General features: G+C 42.5%; 1 protein-coding gene across 1 annotated transcript in view; it reads left to right on the top strand.

Annotated features, from left to right (window-relative positions):
* RDH10 (retinol dehydrogenase 10) overlaps positions 1–11,086 on the top strand; it is a 44,492-nt gene extending 33,406 nt beyond the window's left edge. The window contains exons 3-6 of the mRNA XM_065398800.1: positions 2,757–2,855; positions 6,347–6,492; positions 7,595–7,726; positions 9,704–11,086. Of these exons, the coding sequence (XP_065254872.1) occupies positions 2,757–2,855; positions 6,347–6,492; positions 7,595–7,726; positions 9,704–9,827 (501 nt within the window). The 3' untranslated portion in view covers positions 9,828–11,086. The remainder of the gene's footprint in view (positions 1–2,756; positions 2,856–6,346; positions 6,493–7,594; positions 7,727–9,703) is intronic.
* Positions 11,087–22,020: the final 10,934 nt, after the last annotated feature.

The raw sequence follows: 22,020 nt of genomic DNA, 5'->3' as shown, positions 1-22,020 counted from the left end.
AACAACTTAAGAGGAAGATTTAATGGAAATGAGAAGTCTACATAGGATGCTTGTAGCCAAACAGTAGCAGTTATCACTATCCACACAAGCTATTGGGCTCATCTTTTAAAAGGGGACACTTCACCAGTTAAAATGTACAACAGGGATATGACAGCATATGACAACTCAAAACATACAAACTACCTAAGCCAACTGTTTAGATGACTCTGAACTCTATTAGCTCAACTATTGGGGGAGGGATAGCTCAGAGGTTTGAGCATTGGCCTGCTAAACCCAGGGTTGTGAGTTCAGTCCTTGAGGGGGCCATTTAGGGATCTGGGGCAAAATCAGTACTTGGTCCTGCTAGCGAAGGCAGGGGGCTGGACTCAATGACCTTTCGAGGTCCCTTCCAGTTCTAGGAGATAGGATATCTCCATATATTAAAAATTAAAATTATTAAAAATTGCATCTGTTTTATTGTATGCAGTGTAGTTGTAGCAGAAGTTGGTCCCATGGAAGATATTACCTCACCCACTTTGTGTCTCTGTTTTTATTGTAATCTTGGGCCTTCCTTGAGCTGAAAACTTTCAGCTCAGGATTGATACACACAAATAGAGCTTTGTGGAGGAAGCAACAGCAACATGTAGCTATGGCTCTGCTTTCAGCCCATTGTAATGGGCCTCTAGTCAGTTGATACAATATAGATGGTTTCAAATCTCTGGTGTGTTTCTCCCAATTCCCATCCACTTCAACACTGTAAGAGAATGATTTATAGGACACCTCTTCTGATAACGTAGTAGTGTGAGAGGCTGGAACCCACACTGAAACAATTGTACCCTCAGGGTGAAGCCTGTTTACACTTCAGACCAGGCTGCCCTAGAACAAGTGGTTCTGTTGCCATGCAGCACGGGAAGAGAAGTTGGAACTCTGTGTGCCTGGCACAGATTAGTCTGGCAAGTGAACTGAACTCTTGTTTCAAACTCCATAAGAGGTTTACCGTGGCCTGCCATGACGGGAGGAATAAACAAGAGGGAGCTCACTTCAGACTTTCTGGGGGGGGGGGGAATTAATTATATGGCTGAAACAGAACCTAAAAGATGTATAGTAATCAACAGAAGAGGCAAGAGTCGGGGCTGTGTAATCTTCTATCACTTGCCAGCTGTCCACTGAAAACGTTCTTTTGTGTGGAGTTGGGTTTGGATTAGTCATTTAACACCTGCAGGCAAAAATGTAGTACAAGAACATGTGAAAATTGTTGAAGCAAAACTGTCCTGACATCTGATTAGAAAATGCAGACAGCGTAAGAATGGAATTAGATGGATCCAGCTGTAGCTTTATACTTAAATAAAGTATGCAGCTGACATCAATTAAGTAGCAAATACTTACTGGGGCTCTTACGTGCTTTGAGCCTGGATCTAAGTTTTATGCTGGAAGTTTTGTTTTTGGGGAAGACTAAAGCAATTTTGAAACAGTCTTCAGTGGTATTGACTTGATTAGAGTAATGGCCCTGCTAGAGGTAGTTGGTGTTGAGATCAAGAATTGTTGGTATGATTTTCATTGGACCTGGTTATTAACCAGAAATGTGCTTCTAAAAGTAATAACTTCCTCTGTCCTTACTAAACTACCTGAGGTTGCTGTAGTTTAAGAACACTTTGATCATGGCTATTGTGTTAGAACCTAATGTAAATCATGACTGTAAGAGCAATTTTATTAAAATATTGTATCAGTAATCTGTTTTGGGTGTTTTTGTAACTGCTGTTGGACATCTTGCTATTTAATCCCAAGCAATTAAATTGCTTTATCAGTGAGACTTTACATTTTGATTCTTCTTTCTTTTCAGATTAGAAATGTGTGACTACTTGCAATATAGTTATTGGGTAGTTAAGTCTTTTAGCATGTACAGGGTTTACATTAGCTTTTGGGCATAATAGGAGATTCAGCCCAGAGTCTGAATCCCTTGACTTATCATGTTAAATCAGATCTCTTAATATTCTAAGAGTGAATAGCATAAGTGCAATAACCTTTGGTAAAATTGAAGTGGGCAAAAATCAAACCTGCAAAGCTTCTAGTTTTAAGTGAAGTTTTACTACTGAATTTTGAAACTCTTAAGTCTTACAATAAAAACATAGAGATGTCTATAAGCATTGTTATAATTAATGATATATCATTAGATTATATAATATATTAGCCAATAACCATGAGATGAGTAGTTGAGATTAACAGATAGGTAGTTTAGTTTATATGTGGAAGGTAATATAACCAAAATACTGGAGGCCAGGTTTTCTGCTCTTGTAAAATGCTCAAGAAGATAATGAGTAAATCAGATAAAAATCACAAGAACCTCCCAACTTACAAAACACCTGGCCAACAGGCAACTTCAATTGGTAACTTTCACTAGTCTTAACACAGCTATGGTGTAATTAAACACTTTCCTTTCCTTTTTATAAAATTGACTTCCATTTAGGGTCAAACCATCTCTTTTTTTTTTTTTCTTTTTTTTCTGGGTAACTAGTCTCTTATAGAAAAATAAACATGTCTGAGTTGAACTGATCCTTTAACCTTAGGATTTCTCAGGCTATAATCCTCTATGTCCCTTAGTCTGATGTGAAGAATGTAGTATAGTTTTTCTGTTGGCATTAATTTTGGAAAAACTCAGAAGTTCAAAATCGTGTGTAATCATCTTGCATCTGATACTGAACTGGAATTGAGGTTTAGAATGACTAATGCTTTATTTTTACAGTAATAGACTTGTGTGCACTCTTTCTTTCATGTTATAGACCACTAAAGCATTCCTTCCCAAGATGCTGGAGATGAATCATGGACACATTGTGACAGTTGCAAGTTCCCTGGGACTGTTCAGTACTGCAGGAGTGGAGGTTTGTTTAACTGTGTAGTAAAGATTATATGTTGCTTTATCACAAATGATAAATGCCTTCTCCTGTTGTCAACAATGTAGCATAAGTAGGTTTGGAAATATTAGATTTTTGTCAGTAAATGTCAATTTCACTGTACACACACAAAGGGATGAAAAGGTATCTCCATCGATATTTACCAAAATTTACAAATAGGCAAAGTAAGAAAAATGCTGCTTGAGAAATTATTAGTGTATTTAAAGGATATTTACATTTTGTATTTTGACATGTGATGTTGACAATTTGTTTTAAGTTATAAAGCTTTAACTTTTTTGAAGCTCAACATCTACTGTCATTATATAATTTGTCTGACTGCTGCCATCCAATTTCCTGCAACTGTGAAAATTTAAATCAATGAGACTCACAAAAAATGCTTTAAAGCAAACCTCAATATTATCCATTGAAATTATCAAAACAGTAAACACTGAATTCTGCCAAACCTAACTTTCATCCAATGAAAATATTACATTGATTTTTGCCCACTTCAATTTTACCAAATGCATTCAGAAACCAAGAACAATTCTTTAATATCTTAGTTTGGGGAGGTGGGGGGCTTTATTTAACTAGCAAATTGAAAGAACTAGTAGGAGTGAACTCGTTCACTGTGAGCCTATACGCAATTTTCACATATCTCCGGAGTACCATCCTAAGGCTACGTCCTCACTACGGGGGGGGGTGTCGATTTAAGATACGCTGTGAGGACGGCGGCAAATCGACCTCCGCGGCTCCCCCGTCGACGGCACTTACTCCTACCTACCCTGGTGGAGTACAAGCGCCGATTCGGGGATCGAATGTCGCGTCCCGACGAGACGTGATAATTTGATCCCCGAGAGATCGATTTCTACCCGCCGATTCAGGTGGGTAGTGTAGACGTAGCCTTAGAGTGACTGTATGCAGCAACCACTGTCAATGCAGTGCATTATCAATCAGCAAATGCAATGTTCTAAAACATCATAGTTGGGTGGCCACTAGTTTGTGCGTTATCACAACATATATGCTTGTTGGGTACAACACTACCCTGTGAATGTGGATGAGAGTTAAGTGCAAGTGTCTTCACGCTACTCTTGAAGCTTTTAGGCCAAGATTTTCAGAAGTGACAAGTGACTTTTTTGGGTGTCTACTCTGAGACATCTTAAAGGAACCTAATATTTCAGAAAGTGCTGAGCACCGACCTGGAATCGGACCCCTTTAAGTTGTGTCCGATTGGGCACCCAAAACCACTAGTCAATTCTGAATCTTGGCCTTTTTGCATAACTTGTTGGTGCATCAGAATAGGCAATAAGTCTTCGGTGTACTGCAGTTGTGTTGGGAGCCAAGGGACTGGAAAGCAACAAGCATGAGCTACACCTGTGCCATTACAATCCATTGCAAATAGTTATAGTCACTGAAAATTCATCCATGTTGCTGGCAAAACACTGGCAATACTCGAGTGTTGTACAAGCTTTTCTAGGGCTGGCCCGGTTAATACCTGTGAATTGTAGAAGTCCCTGAATAGAAATAAAACCAGTGGTGCAAGTACGGTGGTACAGTCCAGTATGCTGTACCAGTAAGATATTTATAGCTGATACAGAGTACCGGAAAGACACAGGAGGAGCCCGCCCCCAGCTTTCCACGCAGCTGCGTCTCCTGAGTCCTCCTGCCTGGAGGTCTGTACTGCAGAAGTCTCCGGCGCAGTGGGAGGAGGACAGAAATTCCTCTTTCCCCCCCCCCCCCCAAGGTAACGTGGGGTGGATGTGGATCGTGGGGATGGGGAGCGCACGGGGGCAGGGAGGAGTCACGGGGAAGTCACGTGTCCCTCCCATGAGTGCAGCGTACCAGTAAGAAATGATTTCTACTTGCACCACTGAATAAAACTTAAATTAGAATCGCTCTCAAGACTTTGTAGATTATAGGACCCTGTCTTAGTGTTTCCAGTGGACCCATATGGCCTAGAGAGTATGCTTGCTTGAACTGATCAGCACTCAAGTATCTCTCTACTGGATGATCCTAATAGAAATTTTAGAATTGCAGCTGTGTACTAGGTAACTCTTGGACTTCAATCCACACAACACCTCTGAGATAGGAAAGCTATATCCATTTTACAGTTGAGAAACTGAGGCAAAACTTAAGTAACTTACCCAAGACTCCATAGCAACTTAAGTGACGTGTTTAAATCCAGGGTTAAAATTACAGTAACTCTCACTTAACGTTGTAGTTATGTTCCTGAAAAATGCGACTTTAAGTGAAACGATGTTAAGCGAATCCAATTTCCCCATAAGAATGAATGTAAATGCGGGGGTTAGGTTCCAGGGAAATTATTTTTTTTTTTTGCCATACAGTACAATACTATAGTTGGGAGGTGCCCCCACTTTACCCCACACAGGCACAACCCACTGGCACTGGAGACAATGAGGCAGACAAGGAGGCTGAAGGTGCTGTAGGCTAGGAGAAGCACATTGCGCAGCAGCAGTGGCAGCTTCCCCTACTCTACAAGCACCAGGGGCGGGGGGCTCAACCCTTGGCCCGCCCACGCCACCCCTTCCCCCAGCCCGCACCCTTAACCCGCCTCTTCTCCCCCCCCCTTTACTCCGCACACCGCGTCCTTGCTCCTCCCCCCTGCCTCCTACCCGCGGCAATCAGCTGGGTTGCAGTGTTCAGAAGGCAGGAGGGAGCGGGGAGGAGCGAGGACACGGCGCGCAGGTTCCCCCTCCCTCACCTGCCTCCTGAACACCGCAAGCCAGCTGATTGCCGCAGGCAGGAAGGAGGGGGGAGCCTGCGCGCCCAGTCCTCGCTCCTCCTCCCCCCCCCCGAATGCCACAAGCCAGCTGATTGCCGCGGGCAGGAGGCGGGGGGGGGAGGCGTAGGGGAGCTGATAGCGGGGCTGCCAGCTGTGGACAAAGCAGGCAGCCAAACGACGTTATAGCGAAGCATTGCACAACTTTAAATGGAGCATGTTCTGTAATTGAGCAGGGACGTAAGATTGAAACAACGTTAAGCAAGAGGATGTTCAGTGGGGAGTTACAGTAGGGAGTTTTTGGCTCCAGGACTATGCGCGCTCAGAACTTGACTCTAAAAGTAGTATTACTAGCTACTGTGTCTCTAGTCTCTTGTTCTAACCTTTATTTTTAACAAACTGCCGTATCCATATAATTTGCTGAATAAGGCCACTTAAATACACTTCAAAGGTCATCTCCTTGATATTTAACTCAAGTTCTTGTGTTAACTGCCCTAAACGTAACATGACACTTGGGCTGATATGGCTGTGTATTCAATGCACATCTTTCATCTTGTTGCCGCTTTGAAAATAGATCTACACAGAACCAGATCAAATATGCCTTTCCTTTTAATATTATTTACTCTTTGTGACATCATCACCTTTAAGTTTGATTGAAAGGATAAAAGGATAGGCCCATTCAATCTGTTATACTCTTCCTTGTGATACAGTCTTATTTCTTCTTAATTCATTGCCTACATAGGATTATTGTGCCAGCAAATTTGGAGCTGTAGGTTTCCATGAATCTTTGAGCCATGAATTGAAGGCTGCTGACAAAGATGGCATTAAAACAACCCTGGTCTGCCCTTACCTTGTAGACACAGGAATGTTCAGAGGATGTAGAATCAGGTGAGTAGACCAACTGCATATTCTTTCTCTCTCCCTCCTGCCCTCCACACCACTGGAACTCTAGTCTTAATCCTCTAATTCTGAGCACTTTTTATTTAAAACCCCCCCACAAAAACAGTGAGGTTTGGGATTGCAAATTAATAGGAAAGGAAAAACAGTTAAAATGACACCTGCAGTACCTTTATTCATGTAACTCCTTTCGGTGTTAAAGATGGGTGTGCGATGGGGGCAGTAAAGATGGGTGTGAGATGGGGACACGTGCACTTCAGGGTAGGTGCTGGTCAAGCATATGTCCAGTGACTGACTACTGATTTGGGGAATCTCTTACTAGTAGTGTGTAGAGAAATGTTTCAGTTGTGTAATGTACTTTTGTATTTTTTTCCCTGTATCATGTATTATGCCTGAAGTTAGATGTTACTCAAAATACATTTATTCCAATACCAATAAAATTCTAGTGATTAAAGGTATTATGGGCAATGGGTCGATATGGCAATAGCAGATTTGCTGTGTGATCCAGGGCAAGTTGAATTGCTTCCCTTGAGTTTAGCTTCTGTTTTTGAAGTAAGAATTATGATACTTGCCTTTTATTATTACTATTTTTTTTAAAGCATTCTGACATCCTGGGTTGTAGTGCTATACAAATATCCATTATTTTAGCCACAGTAAATGGTGTTAATCTCTTGCATGCATTTTCTACCAGTAGTCCTGGCAGGGATCTATGCCAGCAAAATATTGAGATTGTCTTTACCTGAAGCAATCTTTCATACACGCCAGCGACACTAAAATTTAATGTTTCCTAATATTGAATTAAAATGGTACTTAATAGAACAACGTGATCAAATTATATGTATTGTGTGTAGCTTAAATCTATGATTATCGATGGTCTTTATAATTAAACGAAGCTAAAATATTAATACAAAATCATTGCAAAGTTGCTGCTACTTGAGTATTAAATAATTAGTTTTTAAATACTCTAAACAGGTGAGCTAATACACTCTAGAACTAGACAGACTGTGCTTTAATTATTAATGAAGTAAACAGATTTTTACCAAAAGGCATCTATCTACTTTTGTCAACCTATTTTAAAAATGAAATCTTTCAGAAAAGAAATTGAGCCTTTCCTCCCACCTCTGAAACCAGACTACTGTGTAAAGCAGGCTATGAGAGCTATCCTTACTGATCAGCCTATGATTTGCACACCTCGCTTGATGTACATGGTAACCTTCATGAAAAGGTAATTTATGAAATACTAGCTACTAAGCACTTCAGACAAATGTACAGATTTAAATCCAAAAAGCTTAGTCAGAGGCCTGTTTCCCTGGAGTTCTATGCCCAGATCTCTCCCTTGGCTCACAAGATCACTTTCCACAGCATGAACTCCATGGATCTGGGGACTTACAGGATGAGTTCCCTTTTCCAGAAAAGCCTGAGGTTCCACTAATTTCCCTGCAGCAATCTTCCACACTGTAGAACCCCTTTATGAGTGTGTCCTGACGTCGTTGCCAGCAGAAGAATCTGTAGCAGCCAAGCCCCAGAGTCAATGCGGAGGCCCTAGGCTCCTGCAGATTCCCTGGGATCTACACAGATCTTGTGGGAGAGGGGGAAATCTGTAAGTAGAACCTACTACTCAGCCTGAAAAGGCAGGGGAACAAAAACTTTCCTTTCTCCCCATTCAGTTGAGTGATTTTTTTTTTTTTTTTTTTTTTTTTTTAAGTGGAGGGAATCTGTTCTCTGTAGCTAAGCTGGCCATTCCAGCACTGGGGTTTCCTCTCAATATCAGAGGCAGAACCAGACCAATTGTTCATAGGCGCTGACTGGATTCCACCCACTTGAGCAACACACCATTCATACTGCTTTTTGGCAGCTCTACAGATAATCTATTCCTAGATTTTTATTCTCCAGTATGCAGCACATAGGAAGAGTGTTTAAAACTTTGCAAAGTTTTAATTTTATTTTATTTTATTTTTTCCAACCCTTTCTTATTGCCTTCTTGTGAGGAATTTGGACCTAGGCATTTGAGGGTTCTGCTCCATTCATAATGCAGCAGCTCCTGATCATGGTGGACAGGCACACCCAAGAGTCCAGGAGGTGTTTTTGTTCCTCAGCATCATGTCAGCCCTTCTCGGGAGGGAGTCTGTGCCTCTTCTGGCAACAAGTTGGAAGCTTTATCCGCAACTCCTTTAGAACTGGCTGGAGCTGCAGCATGCTCAGTGGCTTCTTCAGAGGCTTCCTCAGTGCTCTTGCACGGACAGTGCTCCATGCAGCATCAGCAGCCAGATCAAAGGCCCTTCCTGCTGTCTCCCATTCAGCACTCCAGCTTTCCAACAGGGAGATCAAAGGCCCTCTCAGCAGCTTCTGGGCAATCCACGCCCCAGGCAGCGGCAGTTAGATCAAAGGCCTTCTTCCAGTGTTACTGCACAAGCAGTGCTACCAGCAGCAGCAGAACCTGCATCAGCAACATCTACCTCCCAATGCTCCAGCAGTGGAGGAGTTGACTTCTAACAGCTCAGATCCTGCTGTGTGCCTCATTGGTCCCAATCCAGCAGCCATTCAGCTTCCAACAGCTTACTTGGCACCTAGTGCATAACTAGGGCTTCTGGTTGCTATGGTAATACAAATATGTATGAGTGGAGGGAGGAGTGTGGAAAGCCTGCTTACCCCATTGGAATTTCCTTGGAGAAGACTGAGGGGAACCTCAGTCCTCCTTGTTCTGGGGTACCTTCTATGGGAGGGAAAATTAGGCCCAAAAGATGAGGATATGGGTTGCGACAGACCGCAAGTGATTAAGCTATGGAGTTACTGCACATCTTTATCTCTACAGTTTGGGAGTTTTGTGTCTCTTAAATGTACAATGTCTTATTTTGCTAATGCTGCTTCGAGGGGAGGCTTAGATTTTAGCAGACCTTTTGTTTTTAAACAAGAAGCTGACAGAGGCAGCACAGGCTAGGTCACGAAGAGGGTTTAGGGGTTCCATGCTAAAGGCTTGGAAAGGAGTAGGAGACACAAGAAAGAGTCTATCTGTGTAGTTTGAGCTGACTTGTATTTTTATTCTCTTCATAAATATCCTAGTGAAATGAGAAACATGAAATGTTTTGTCGCTTAGGTAGCCCAGAAATGGCTAAACTATGTCTCCATAAAAGTGATCATGGTACACAGTAAGTTTCATTCCACTGCCATATAACAGATTTATAACCTCTCCCCTTTTCTTCAGCATCCTGCCCTTTGAAGCAGTTGTGTGCATGTACCGGTTCTTGGGAGCAGACAAGTGTATGTACCCTTTCATTGCTCAAAGAAAACAGGCTACAAACAACAATGAAGCAAAAAATGGAATTTAACACTGTTTTGTACGGACTGGCATTTGTAGCTCAATATGATCAAAAATGTTACACGACTGAGTTCTGAAGTGCACTTGCATCTAGCTGATGCAAATGTCAACATTTTACTGTGGCATTCTCTTTGATCTTAAACCTGTGTATTGAACTTAAAAATCAATGTTTTTTTTTACATGCTGTAAATAAACTGACTATAGAGTACTTGGAAAATGTGATAGGTAAAGTGAATTTAAAATGTAGCTGCCACCATTGTCCTTTAGACTGTTACTGTATGTACAGTAAAGCTAGTTATACTACTTTTTGTAGAGATGCACTGTGTGAGATCTTTTCCTCAGACTGCCAATGTTTAAAAGCTGTCTACAACTAGAAGATGCAGTGTTTCAGAAATGGCTTTTTCTTTCTCTCTGTATTAAAACAAAATCATGCAATTTAAACTACTCCTACGCGTGACCTTTTTAGCTAATTCAAGGACTGATTATGAATGCATCTTTCTACATGTTAACCCAAGCTGTAAAGGACCCATGGCTGACCTGTGGTGTAATTCTTTTATGTAGTGACTGCATGCCTTCTGTGTTTAAAAAGGAATTTGTAAATCTCCAATTCAAAGGCAAATAGATGTCTTTGGAATATTTTCAAAGCAAAGCTGTATTGGGCATCTCATTTTCTTTTTCCTGAGAAATGCGGTCTGTGGGTTAAACCATCCAACTCTCAAGTCACTTGACCTGAAATGTGCTCTGTGTTCTGTCCATCACTCTGGATGGCAGACTCCTGCCCTAATAAACTACATTTTTTCTTCCTTCCATCAGCCCCACTGCACCCGCATCACCACACCCTCTGAGGAAGTTGTATTAAATTTCTGTAGCTGGGCTCTTGCCTAAAATACAAAGCAACTCGAGCAGAGATACAAATTGTTTATGTAAGTCCTGGTTTTGTGCCAACTATTAGCAAAAGAAAAAGAAAATAATGCTTGATGCAACTTTACATGTGGAATATGGAAGGGTGTAAAGACTTTTTTTGAAAGTTGTATTTGCTTTGTAGAACAGCAAATGACATTTTTACAGTATTTTTTGTAAAACAAACAATTTTGTGCCTTGAATTTGGTAATTTGTGTATTAGTGAAACATTGTAAAAGTGAACTTCTACCTCTGTATCTTAATGTATACCATCCACTTGTAAATTACTATCAAACAAATTATGTGATTACTTTTTTAGAATGTCTTGTTAAATAGTGACCAATGTTTGTTTATTAAAGTGAGCCACCTTTTACTTAAACCGTGATCAGGATGTTTCCTTGAACGGCTTATTGATGTCACAGTACTAATTTATTGATATCAGTTACATGGCCTTTGGCATCAACCTAGTTCAAATAATGAACAGTTACTCATTCCTGAAGTAACTTTCTGCATGTTATAGAACCTGGTGGTACAACCCTTTAATGAAGGTAATGAAAGTCCTGCCTCAGTAAGGACTGCAGGATTAGGCCTCTGGTTACAGTGTTTCAAAGCGATCAAATCACTCTTTCACTAACTAACTGGTTACAGAAGCCACTCAAAATATGTGTTTATGATTTGTCTAACCTAAACAATCTTGGTTTTGGTTTTTGGCAGCACTTTAACTCCATCTGTTCAGAAACTGATAGACAATGCACTGTAACCCCCTAGTGTGCGTACAGTTATTCTGTAACAATCTAAAGGATGCTTATGTGTCTATAGCTTATTTCAGTAAACATACTGTAATGCCAATAAGTACTGCTGTTACAGCATGCATATGAGGGGATTGTGCTGCACTGACTATATGCTACTTCAGTTTGTTTAGAAACTAATACACTGCGTGTAGACTAGTCTTTGTACCATATCCTCCTATATAAACTACCAGCTTTTTAAAAAATAAGTGCTGTTTTTTCAAGGCTATACTGTCTGGTATATCTAGATGAACTTACCATTACAGAAAATACAAGTTCTCTCAAAGGAGCAAATTTGGTAACACAGGAGGGAGAAGCTAGCTTGAAGCTGCTTCATTTCCTAAGTTAGACAAGTGTTGTGTTATTGTAAAAATTATTCTTTATGATAGTGACTTCAAATTGGAACTGGTTTAATAAGCTTTTACTTAGGGTAGGTCTACACTTACCCGGTAGTTCGGCGGCGAGCGATCGAACTTCTGGGTTTGACTTATCGCGTCTTGTCTGGACGCGATAAGTCGAACCCGGAAGTGCTCGCCGTCGACTGCGGTACTCCTGCTTGGCGAGAGGAGTACCACGGAGTCAACGGGGGAGCCTGCCTGCCGCGTGTGGACCAAGGTAAGTTCAAACGAAGGTACTTCGAACTTCAGCTACGTTATTCACGTAGCTGAAGTTGCGTACCTTAGTTCGAATTGGGGGGTTAGTGTAGACCTGCCCTTAGTCCCTGGCAGCCCTATACAGAATGAGCTGGACTCTGTCCTTTTCTAGAATTAACTAAGTTTTTTGATTGTAGAGTCTTCTTGTGTTTTCCCCTCATTTTCTTGCTGTAACATCCTGAGTTTGAAATTAAATACACCTCTACCCAGCGGCGTATTATCGCCTAGGCCAACAAATTTGCAGGGGCGGCAAATTTGCTCGCACCCTTTCCCCAAATCCCCGGCCCGCCTCCTCCCCCAGGCGCGCCACGCTTCCCTCCTTCCACCTCCCTCCCAGGCTTGCCGCATGAAAGCGCTGGGAGGCAGGGAGGGAGAAGCGAGTAGCGGCGCGCTCGGAGGAGGTGGAGCAGAGGTGAGCTGGGGCCCACGGGTGCGGGGAGTAACCGCTCCCCACCCCAGCTCACCTCTGCTCCACCGCCGCCATCCCCCAAGCGTGCCGCAACTCCCCTTCTTCCCCCTCCCTCCCAGGCTTGCCGTGGGGGAGCAGAGGTGAGCTCGTGTGGGGGGGCGGGGGCGGCAAATTTGTTAATCCGCCACTGCCTCTACCCCGATATAACGCTGTCCTCACGAGCCAAAAAATCTTACCGCGTTATAGGTAAAACCGCATTATATTGAACTTGCTTTGATCCGCCAGAGTGTGCAGCCCCCTCGCTCCCTCGAGCACTACTGTACCATGTTATATCCGAATTCATGTTATATCGGGTTGCACTATATGGGGGTAGAGGTGTAGTTGCTTGCATATTTGGTCTGGAAGTTCTCTGAGAACCTCCTCCCCTCCCCCAAATATCACTTTTATTCATTTTCTCATCTTAGTGGCACTAACAAAGCCCAATGGTCATGGCACAAATGGCAATCCTTTAAAACTTGAGCCATGAAGTGTGCCTGTGCCTGTCTATAGTGATTTGAATACATTCCCTCCCAAAGCAGACCCTCATGAAGAAAATGCTGCATATGAAATAGGTCTCTGAACAGTCATTCAGCTTCTACTTGAGTACAAAAGTACCCAAAGAATGGGAAATAGAACTGGCTGCCACAAAAGTAAAATCAACATACTCCTTTCTCTAAGATGCCCAAAACAACAGATTGGGGAAGCAATAGTTTAATGTTGGAATCTGATTGATTTAAATAGACTTTGTAATAAAACTCTGAACTCTAAATTCCAGATAGTTAACTAGACTGCCACTCCTTCCTTCCAAAGAAGCTCGAATGAACAATATTTCTGGGACAGTGGAGTCAGTGACATGGTGCTAAATAAACAAAATCCCAATTAGTCTGGTGTGCTTCAGCCTGGCTATAAGATGGGGGCAGGGAGAAGCCCATGACTGGTTTTTGCCAGTTTTAAAAAAAAAAGGGGGGGGTGCGTGAATTTGCTTAAACCCTAACATTACTTAAACCTAGATTAAGAAGTGGTTACTGTAGAGTCTTGTAGACAGCCCCCAAGACTACAGTACTTTAAGATAGGTGCTTCCTTTTTTGCTTTGTGCTGACACTACACAATAAATAAATCTTTGCCATAAAAAGCTTTCAAACTATAAGATGGGGCACCTAGCTACCAGGTCAAAAGTAGGGATTAATTTAGTAGGGTGTTTGTTTCCCAGACTGTACTAATTACAATTAATATCAATCCAGGCTATAATATTTCCCCAAAACTCTTTAAAAATCAGTGTCCCTATCTAGAAGCCTCACATTATCTTTCAAACAAATTGCCCCGTACTGATTTAAAACCAACTGTGTGCCTGGCCAAGTGTCTATGGGCTTTAGATTACTGCAACCTTTGTTTCCTAATCCAGTTAAGAACTCTTGCAGCAGTGATACCTGGGCCTGGCTAAAGCCTAGTCATCAGCACAGCTAGTGGTCTTATCTAAGGAGTCTATGATGAGCTTTCATTGGTGGTGAATTTACAAAGCATACCAAAAGCATACATATTGTGCCATTTAGCTGCTGTTTTTTCATCAGTTTATTGGATGTTTACACTAGCCCTTAATCACCAAAGTTCCCACTGTTACTAGTTCAGCTCCGGTGGTGGTAGCAACCTTGAGACCACTAGATGTACGTACAGTAGCAAATGGCTGTAGTTTTTAAGTACAATGCTTGCCTAACTGCTCAGAGCAGGTCTATGTATTGGCATGCTTAAAGTGATGGTGGCTGCCAAATTCTTGTCTACACCAATGCTAGCAGTGGTAGGAAATGTGAGAAATAAGCAGTGTGCAGATGAGACCAAGGCTGCCAACAGAAGGACCACAAACAAGAACAGGTCCTAAAAAATGTTGTGAACGTTCTCATCTCCCTAATATCCCCTATCCAAATGACAAATGCCATCCTCTGTCTGCTTGCTGTGGCTTAAAATAAAATCAATTTAGTGATTGCTCTCTGAACTTCATTTCCAGAGTTATAAAAGTGATCCTCTCTGTTAAATAACCACAATCTTATATTAAAGTTTAATTTGTTGTTGACATACATCTTTTAGTATTTGCAATATAAGGCACTTGGTCAGTTCCAGGGACAGCTGGGAATGTATGAGGAATGCTGCAGAAGGGGGAAGGTGCAGGCTGTTCAAGTGGTTAGGTAAAGGGTCTCTCTCTAGAACACTTTCATGGCCCACTAGAGGAAATTGATCAATACAGAGACAAATAAGCAAATTCACTAGTTAGGGCAACAGGCCTACCTTTATTGAAACCTCTAAAGACCATAAAATGTTTGTAACCTTTCTGATGGAAGTAATTTTTAAAAAATAATTTGAAAAGTATTTTAATAAAGGAGCCTTATTTATAGTCTGAGGAGTGCTTATCAGCCACAGCTGTTGATGAGATTGCGATATTCTCAAGAGAACAAGTCATTTCACCCTCACTTAAAGAGAGAGGCCCTCATTTAAACTGACTAGTTTGAGTCACTGCCTAAGAAAGTCAAACCAGGGGGTCAGAAATGCCAAGCCCAAAGTCTCTTCTCAAGACATGGCTTTAGTTGAAGTGAACAATTATGCTAGATTAGGGAGGTAGACGCTCTAATAAGCAGCTTTTCTCCCTCCCCTGAATTTTTGGTATGTAAATATTTGCAGTCCAATTCGAAGAGTCTCATCTGAAGACCTGGAGTATCTAATGAGAACGGTTGGGTCAGCCAAACCATCCCCTTTTACTGAAGGGGCAAAAACACATGCAAATCCGTAACTCATATGCTTGTGAGGCCCAAATCTCTTGTTTTCCAGAAACTGCATTTTTTCCTTTCCCTTTTCTTCTGACGCATGAACAGTCAGATGTGGAGATGCTTTCAGTGTTCCTGGGATCTACCTTGGGAAGCTGAGTCTTTGTTACTAAACATTTGGAATTGGACCTAAAATTATTTTCTCACATGGGACCCGTAACAAAATCTGCTGCCTTGAAAATTTTTCAACTAAGTAGCCTGTGGGACTGAGAGGGCTGGGAAGCAGCGAAATTAATACAGCACTCTGGGCCAGGGGGAATGAGACAGAGCAAAAGCTAAAGCCCCACTGGGAAAATCATTAACCTCAGATTCTACAGCTGCTGTAACTTCCTGTTCCATCATTGCCTGGAGTTCTTCCTCAAGTTGCACTCCCTGAAGATAATTCCAGCAGCACAGAATCATAGAAAGGCAGGGCTGGAAGGGACCTTAAGAGGTCAAGTCCAGCCTCCTGCACTGAGGCAGGACCAAGTAAACCAGACCTTTCATGACAGGATTTTGTGTTTGAAAGCCTGAAGTTTCTCACCTGCCAGAGATACAGTATCTGACTCTGCTGTATTTCTCGTTGGGGATAGGTGCTCTGGTTTGGGTACAAAAGAATGGAAACTATTTGGAGGGGTGGGGGTTAAAAGGTGCTATGCATTTTTGTTTGTTTATAGTTGTTTTTTGCCTCTGCGTCTCTGAGCCCAAACCAGGCAATTCAGAAAGAGCGAAATGAAGTCAGAGAGGCTATTCTTTTGGCATTTTCTGACTGGCCGGCACACAAATTTCTAGCCCAATTTCAATTACAGCTACAGAGGGGAGACGTTGAATTGCTTGTCCTCAGAGCTATTTGGTGGCTTAAAACAAAGGCGTCTCTGACATTAGAAAAATGCAACAGCAGCCAGAAGGCACAGAGTACACTTTCTGCTAACTCCCATCCTCTCTGCTCTCCATCTTAAAAAAATAATATCTTCCTTTTAGGGGGCATGCATTTGCAGGTGTTTTAAATAATGTTTCAACAGTAAAAATCTGTGTTGTCCTTCCCCATTCAGGGAGGCAAAAGAGTAGCAATTGTCTCATTTTATTGTAAGTCTAGAGCCGAGTAAGAGCTCTAGTTGACACTGACACAGAGGAGCCAAATTACCACAGGAGGAAAAAATGTCATACAGGTTTCATTGATTTAACACACACATTTTATAGGAAGGCTTCTAAATCCCTTCATGTAAAATGACGTGAGCCTATGACATTCCAGGCAAAACGGGAGCTAAAGAAAACTGAGATGCAGCTCACTACCATTCTCTCTGCTGTGTCACACTTCCCTGAGCTCTCACCAGACACCCACAGCTGGTGCCTTCAGACTTTCCAGAGAGAACGCTTGGGAATTTTGCAGGTAAAAAGCCAGTCTCTGACGTCACCATCGGCTGATGAGTCACAAATGTGATCCCTCCTGCGTCCTTCTGAACACACCAGCCTCTGAAATGTAGAATTAAAATCCTATTATCGTCTGTTACTTGTATTGCACAAAGATGTGGATCCAAAACAAGTTACACCCATGCAAGGGAGTAAGCACGTTTGAACTGATTTTGGGACACAGTCCACATTCTTAGGGTCTGATCCTGCAAAGTGCTCCATTCAGGCAGATCCCCCATTGAAGTTAATGGGGCTCCTTGCAGGCATTCACTGACCTGGAGCTCATAGCCTGGGCAGGCAATAGTTATTTGGGAAGTTATTAGCAGGAAGTGGATGGAATTTTTACATTTCATTGTATAAATATTAGACTTAATTACTACATGGCCTAGCAGTAGTTTGGACTGGACAAACTTTCAATTCTTCATCAAGTGCTGGTCCCTATTTATATTCCACGGTGGGTTTGTGAATGTGTTCCATGCTCCTGGTGTTGGAGAATTCTTGTAAGCAGTGTCTGTTGGTCCACACATGTGCCCTTGCCTGCCTTGTGGTTTCAATGGAAGGCATAAAGGGCAGAGCAGAGTGGACTAACCACCTCTCCAGTTCTTTCTTACCGATGCCTGGCCTGGGTCAGAGCCTCCACTGTCCAGAGTTTTCCTTCGATTTCTTTGATCTGCAATTATTTCAAAGTTTGCCTTCATGTCTTATTGTGTAAAGGTCTTTATAGTTAGTAAGTTTTTAATAGTTTTCTAGTTAGATTTCCTCGCCTTGGGGAACCACCCTCCGCCTCCTCCCACATACCTCATTATGCGTATTGGACTATGCCCAGAACTCTAGGCTTTAAAAATGGTGTGTCCTGCCCCCTTTCCTTCTTGGTCAGCAACAACCACCAGTGCTATTTGTACGGTCTCAGGGAGGCGCATAGCACAGCTAAGTGAAATACCTGCTGTTCTTTCCCTAGCCATACCTGTGAGGCGAGGGAACCATGGCTTAGAAAACACCTCATGGAGAAGGCCATGATGCCACAGTCAGACCCAGGCTGTAGGCCTCCCCACCCCTCACCTCCAAGCCCCTGTACATCAGCCTGAATCAACATGGCGTGCACCTCCTGCCATGAAGTCTGACTCTGTTGCAGGGGACTCCATATCAACAGACCTCCTGTCGGGGTCTCATCCAGGAGGCAGAGAACATTTGCACAAGCATAAAAGCAGGTCTTCTTCTAAGTCTGCTTTGAAGACATCCGACACAACTCTGCCTAAATCAAGCAAATCTTCTCATTCAATCCTTAAAGACTTAGTACATCTTAATTCCTAGGGCCATGACGCTAAAGTCCATAAACCCAGGGCTCTACTGGTACCAGACTCTGTGCCAGCGATACTCACTCCATTAATACTGTCATGATCTATTGAGTCTGGCATGATCAGAGCTTCTACCATTGATGGTACTGTTGCTGTCTCACACTCCGGCTACAGGGAGCCTCCATCCTCTGACCCCATGAGCACAAACGAATGGGACCCCTGGAACTCCAGAGAGATCAGAAACTTTTATTACACCAGAGGCCATCTTTGCTCTTTCTGAGCTTCAGTTTCCCCCCATCACTGGGACCTTCTCTAAGGAGACTGTGACTCCACCAGAGGATGTTACCTTTAACAGAAGCCTATCTCCTCTTCCATCTACCCCTTCCATCCTCTGTCAGAACTGCCATTGGATACAGACACACTCTTCTCTTACTTGGGAGAATCTGATCCTCCTGAGAGTCATCATCTCCCCCAAGAAATGTTAGTCCAGACAGGAGATCCAGAGTCTCCTAGTACCAACCTCTGCTTTGACATTTACCTTGGGACAGTTGGTACCCCATGCTTTGGGGACCCCCACAACCTCTGCCTGAATGAACATACATGCCATACTGGGGAGCATGGGACCTGTATGCCAAATATACAGAGCCCATCCATTCTGCCAGGGAGCCAAAACACCATGGAGGACTTATCCTTGGATGAAACCCATCTTTTCATTGAAAACGTGGATGAGTCCTTACATACTTTAAAGGGCTCCAGGGCCATCCACCACCCCCTGGGAATATGTATACCTGCTCCAAAATGGAAGTATCACTAGCAGTCTTACAAACTTAGACCAGCATCTCAAGAGTTTTATCACCAGCAGTCTTTTGACCCTCCTCTTAAGAGACAGAGAGTACAGAAGTCTCATTTCCCTGTATCTCCCACATCTACAATGCCATCTCAATCCCATCCCTCATCAAAAAAATATTTTGGATGGGAGTTTGGGAGCGGCAAACCATTTATGATGCCTCCACTACCCAATCCCCACATATTCTTCAGGGGCCGTTTAACACTCTATTTCCACAACTGGAGTACCCTAATAATGCACAAGTGGGGACCTATCAGGGATGGTCCAGATAATACTTAGTCCTGCCTTGAGTGCAGAGGACTGGACTAGAAAACCTCTCAAGGTCCCTTTCAGTCCTATGGTTCTATGATTCTATGATTAGATATCATCCATTCTGGCTATGCAATCGAGTTTATTTCCCTACCTCCTCCAAAACCTCCATTCCTGTCCCTCTTCTTGGACCATTCTCATGAGGGGATTTTCAGGCAGGAAGTGGAATCCCTCCTGCAGTGAGAAGAAAAACAGTGCATGCCTCTTCAACACCAAGGAAAGGATTTTTACTCTATCTACTTCCTAGTGCTCAAGAAGACGGGAGGTGGGAGACCCTGTCCTCGATCTCGTCAATCATCTTTATTTGAAAACTGGTCACTCTGGCATCAATAATCCCACCCCTGGAGAAAGACAAGTCATTTACAGCTCTTGATATGAACAATGCTTACTTTCAGATGGAAATTCACCCTGCCCACAGGCATTTTCTCAGATTCATGGTAGGCCCCAACCACTTTCAGTACAGGGTGCTCCCATTCAGCTTCAACACTGTCTCCAAGGTTTTTCTGGTCGTAGCAGCTCATATCAGATGGAACAGCTTCACCATTTTCCCATCTTGACAAGTGGCTTCTCATTGCCAAGACACGTCAGGAAGCTTATGAGTCGACCTCATCAATGCTTCAACTACTTTCTTCTCTAGGCAGTATTGTGAACTTGAAAAAGTCTGTCCTCACTCCTGTGCAGACTATAGACTTCATAGGTGCCACCCTAGTTTCAGTCACGGTGAGAGCTTATCCACCAAGGGATAGGTTTCACAACATGAGGAACTCGATAGATCAGGTTATACTCAACCCTCAAGCTCCAGTCAGAACTTGTCCTTTCTCTCCTGGGGCACATGGCTTCAGGTACTTACGTTACCCATTTGCCAGACTCCACCTATGTTGCCTTCAGGCATGGCTCCAGACAGTGTATTCACCAACCAAATACAGCATGAATTCCATGGTCAAAATTATTTCCAGAGTAACATCTTCCCTGATGTGCTGAAAAGATCCCCTCAGGTTTGTGGGCATCCCCTTCCTACCATCCTCCCCAGAAAAGATTATAATTATAGATGGTTCTCTCAGACTGGGGAGCCCACATGGACAGCCATATGGCACAGTGCACTTGGATACCCTAAGAGACCAGGATGCACATCAACCTTCTGGAACTTCAGGCAGTCTCAGAAGCTTGCAAGGTTTTTCTACAATTCATCCAGTCCCCTTATGTCCTCATAATGTCAGACAACAGGACAACCATCTTTTACATCAACAAACAAGGAGGGGCAAGATCAATCCCCCTGTGTGTAGAAGTGGTCATCCTGTGGAACTGGAGTATGAGAACTCAAATCACCCTGTCGACAGCTTACCTTCTAGGAACTCAGAATGTGTTGATGGACTCCCTCAGCAGGCATTTTGATATCTACCACAAGTGGGAATTGCACAATACAATAATACATACTGCATTTATATTTTATAAATGTATGCTTACCCCAGATAAAGTCTTCTGGGTTAGGCCAAAGTGAGGGAGAAGGACACTTGGAAGTATGATGGGCTAGGTGTAAAGGTTTGCAAATGACCTTCCATAAAGAGTTTTAGGAGTGGTGTTAGGAACTAGCTTAATAAATTAATGCAAATTACATATCTGCCTGAGCATCTGTACAGCAGATTCCTGCTAACAAGCTATTACTTACAAGAGCTCACAAATAATTTAATGAGAACTATTTGTGTACCCTTTTAAATATGGTAGTGTTGTTTACTTTCCCTGCAATTCCATTTTATTTAGGTACTTCTTTCTTACAAGAAACAGAAACCCAGGCTGCCTTTTTAAGTCCACCGTTTAGGTCACCTGGACATTGATCCAACTCACAAATCAAAACTTTAGATGTCCAAGTTGCAGATACAATTGCTGTAAATAGTAGTGGGGGCAAAAATGCACCCCTAAAGAGAGGCCAACTTTTGAAAATGTGGCCCAAAGCTTGAGAAGTAGAATTGTATAGGCTCTCTTAGAAAACAGGTCCTCTACTTCAAAATAGTCTGTCTTATTTCTTCTACTTTTTTAAACTGGCGTGGAACCAGATGTTTTCACTTGAATTTGATCCCAGGCATTCCTGGTGATGTCAGACTCAGATCCAAAAGGTAATGATGAAGTCAAGAGTTGAAAAATTATCAAGGCCTAATCTTGCAATTTAGTCCCTTGTAAATCATTGGAGTTAGTTATTACAGGGCAGTTCTTACCAAACTAGTTCTCTTGAGAATTTGAATTAACATAGCCACCTGCTTTACTGTCAAAGAGATAAATTTCTTTGAAGGGAATCTTCCACTCTTGATTTTATTTATGGCTGTGGGGGATGGATGGATTGACTGGGAAACTCTTAGATTGTGAGTCTGGGGGCATGCCATTTCAGTGAATGGTGTAATTCATTTAGTTTGCTTGATAATTCACATAAGGTCATAAAATTAAACATATAGCATCAAGCAACTAAAAGCTCATTTGCTGGTGTGAACTTTACACTGATAAATATGAAGCTTAGCTGACCTCTTTATTTAAATCTATGATCATTTCAGAGCTATTCTGTAGCCTAATACTACACAGAAACTGCCATTGCATATGCCTGCTCAGTATCTTGATTGCCAGTATATGAATAGTGCATCTATGATTTTGAAAATGCCTCCACTAGGAGATAAAAGGAAAGCCAGGATAAGAAAACTAGCTCAATGGGACAGATCCTTCAGCTGTAGCCTCATAGGTGCAGGTGCTACCCATGCATTGTAATTTGTAGTATCAGAGC

Source organism: Emys orbicularis, chromosome 2, assembly GCF_028017835.1.
Source record: "Emys orbicularis isolate rEmyOrb1 chromosome 2, rEmyOrb1.hap1, whole genome shotgun sequence".
Classification (NCBI taxonomy): domain Eukaryota; kingdom Metazoa; phylum Chordata; order Testudines; family Emydidae; genus Emys; species Emys orbicularis.
The sequence above is the reverse complement of the archived record's forward strand: the minus strand, read 5'-3'. Positions and strand labels throughout refer to the sequence as shown.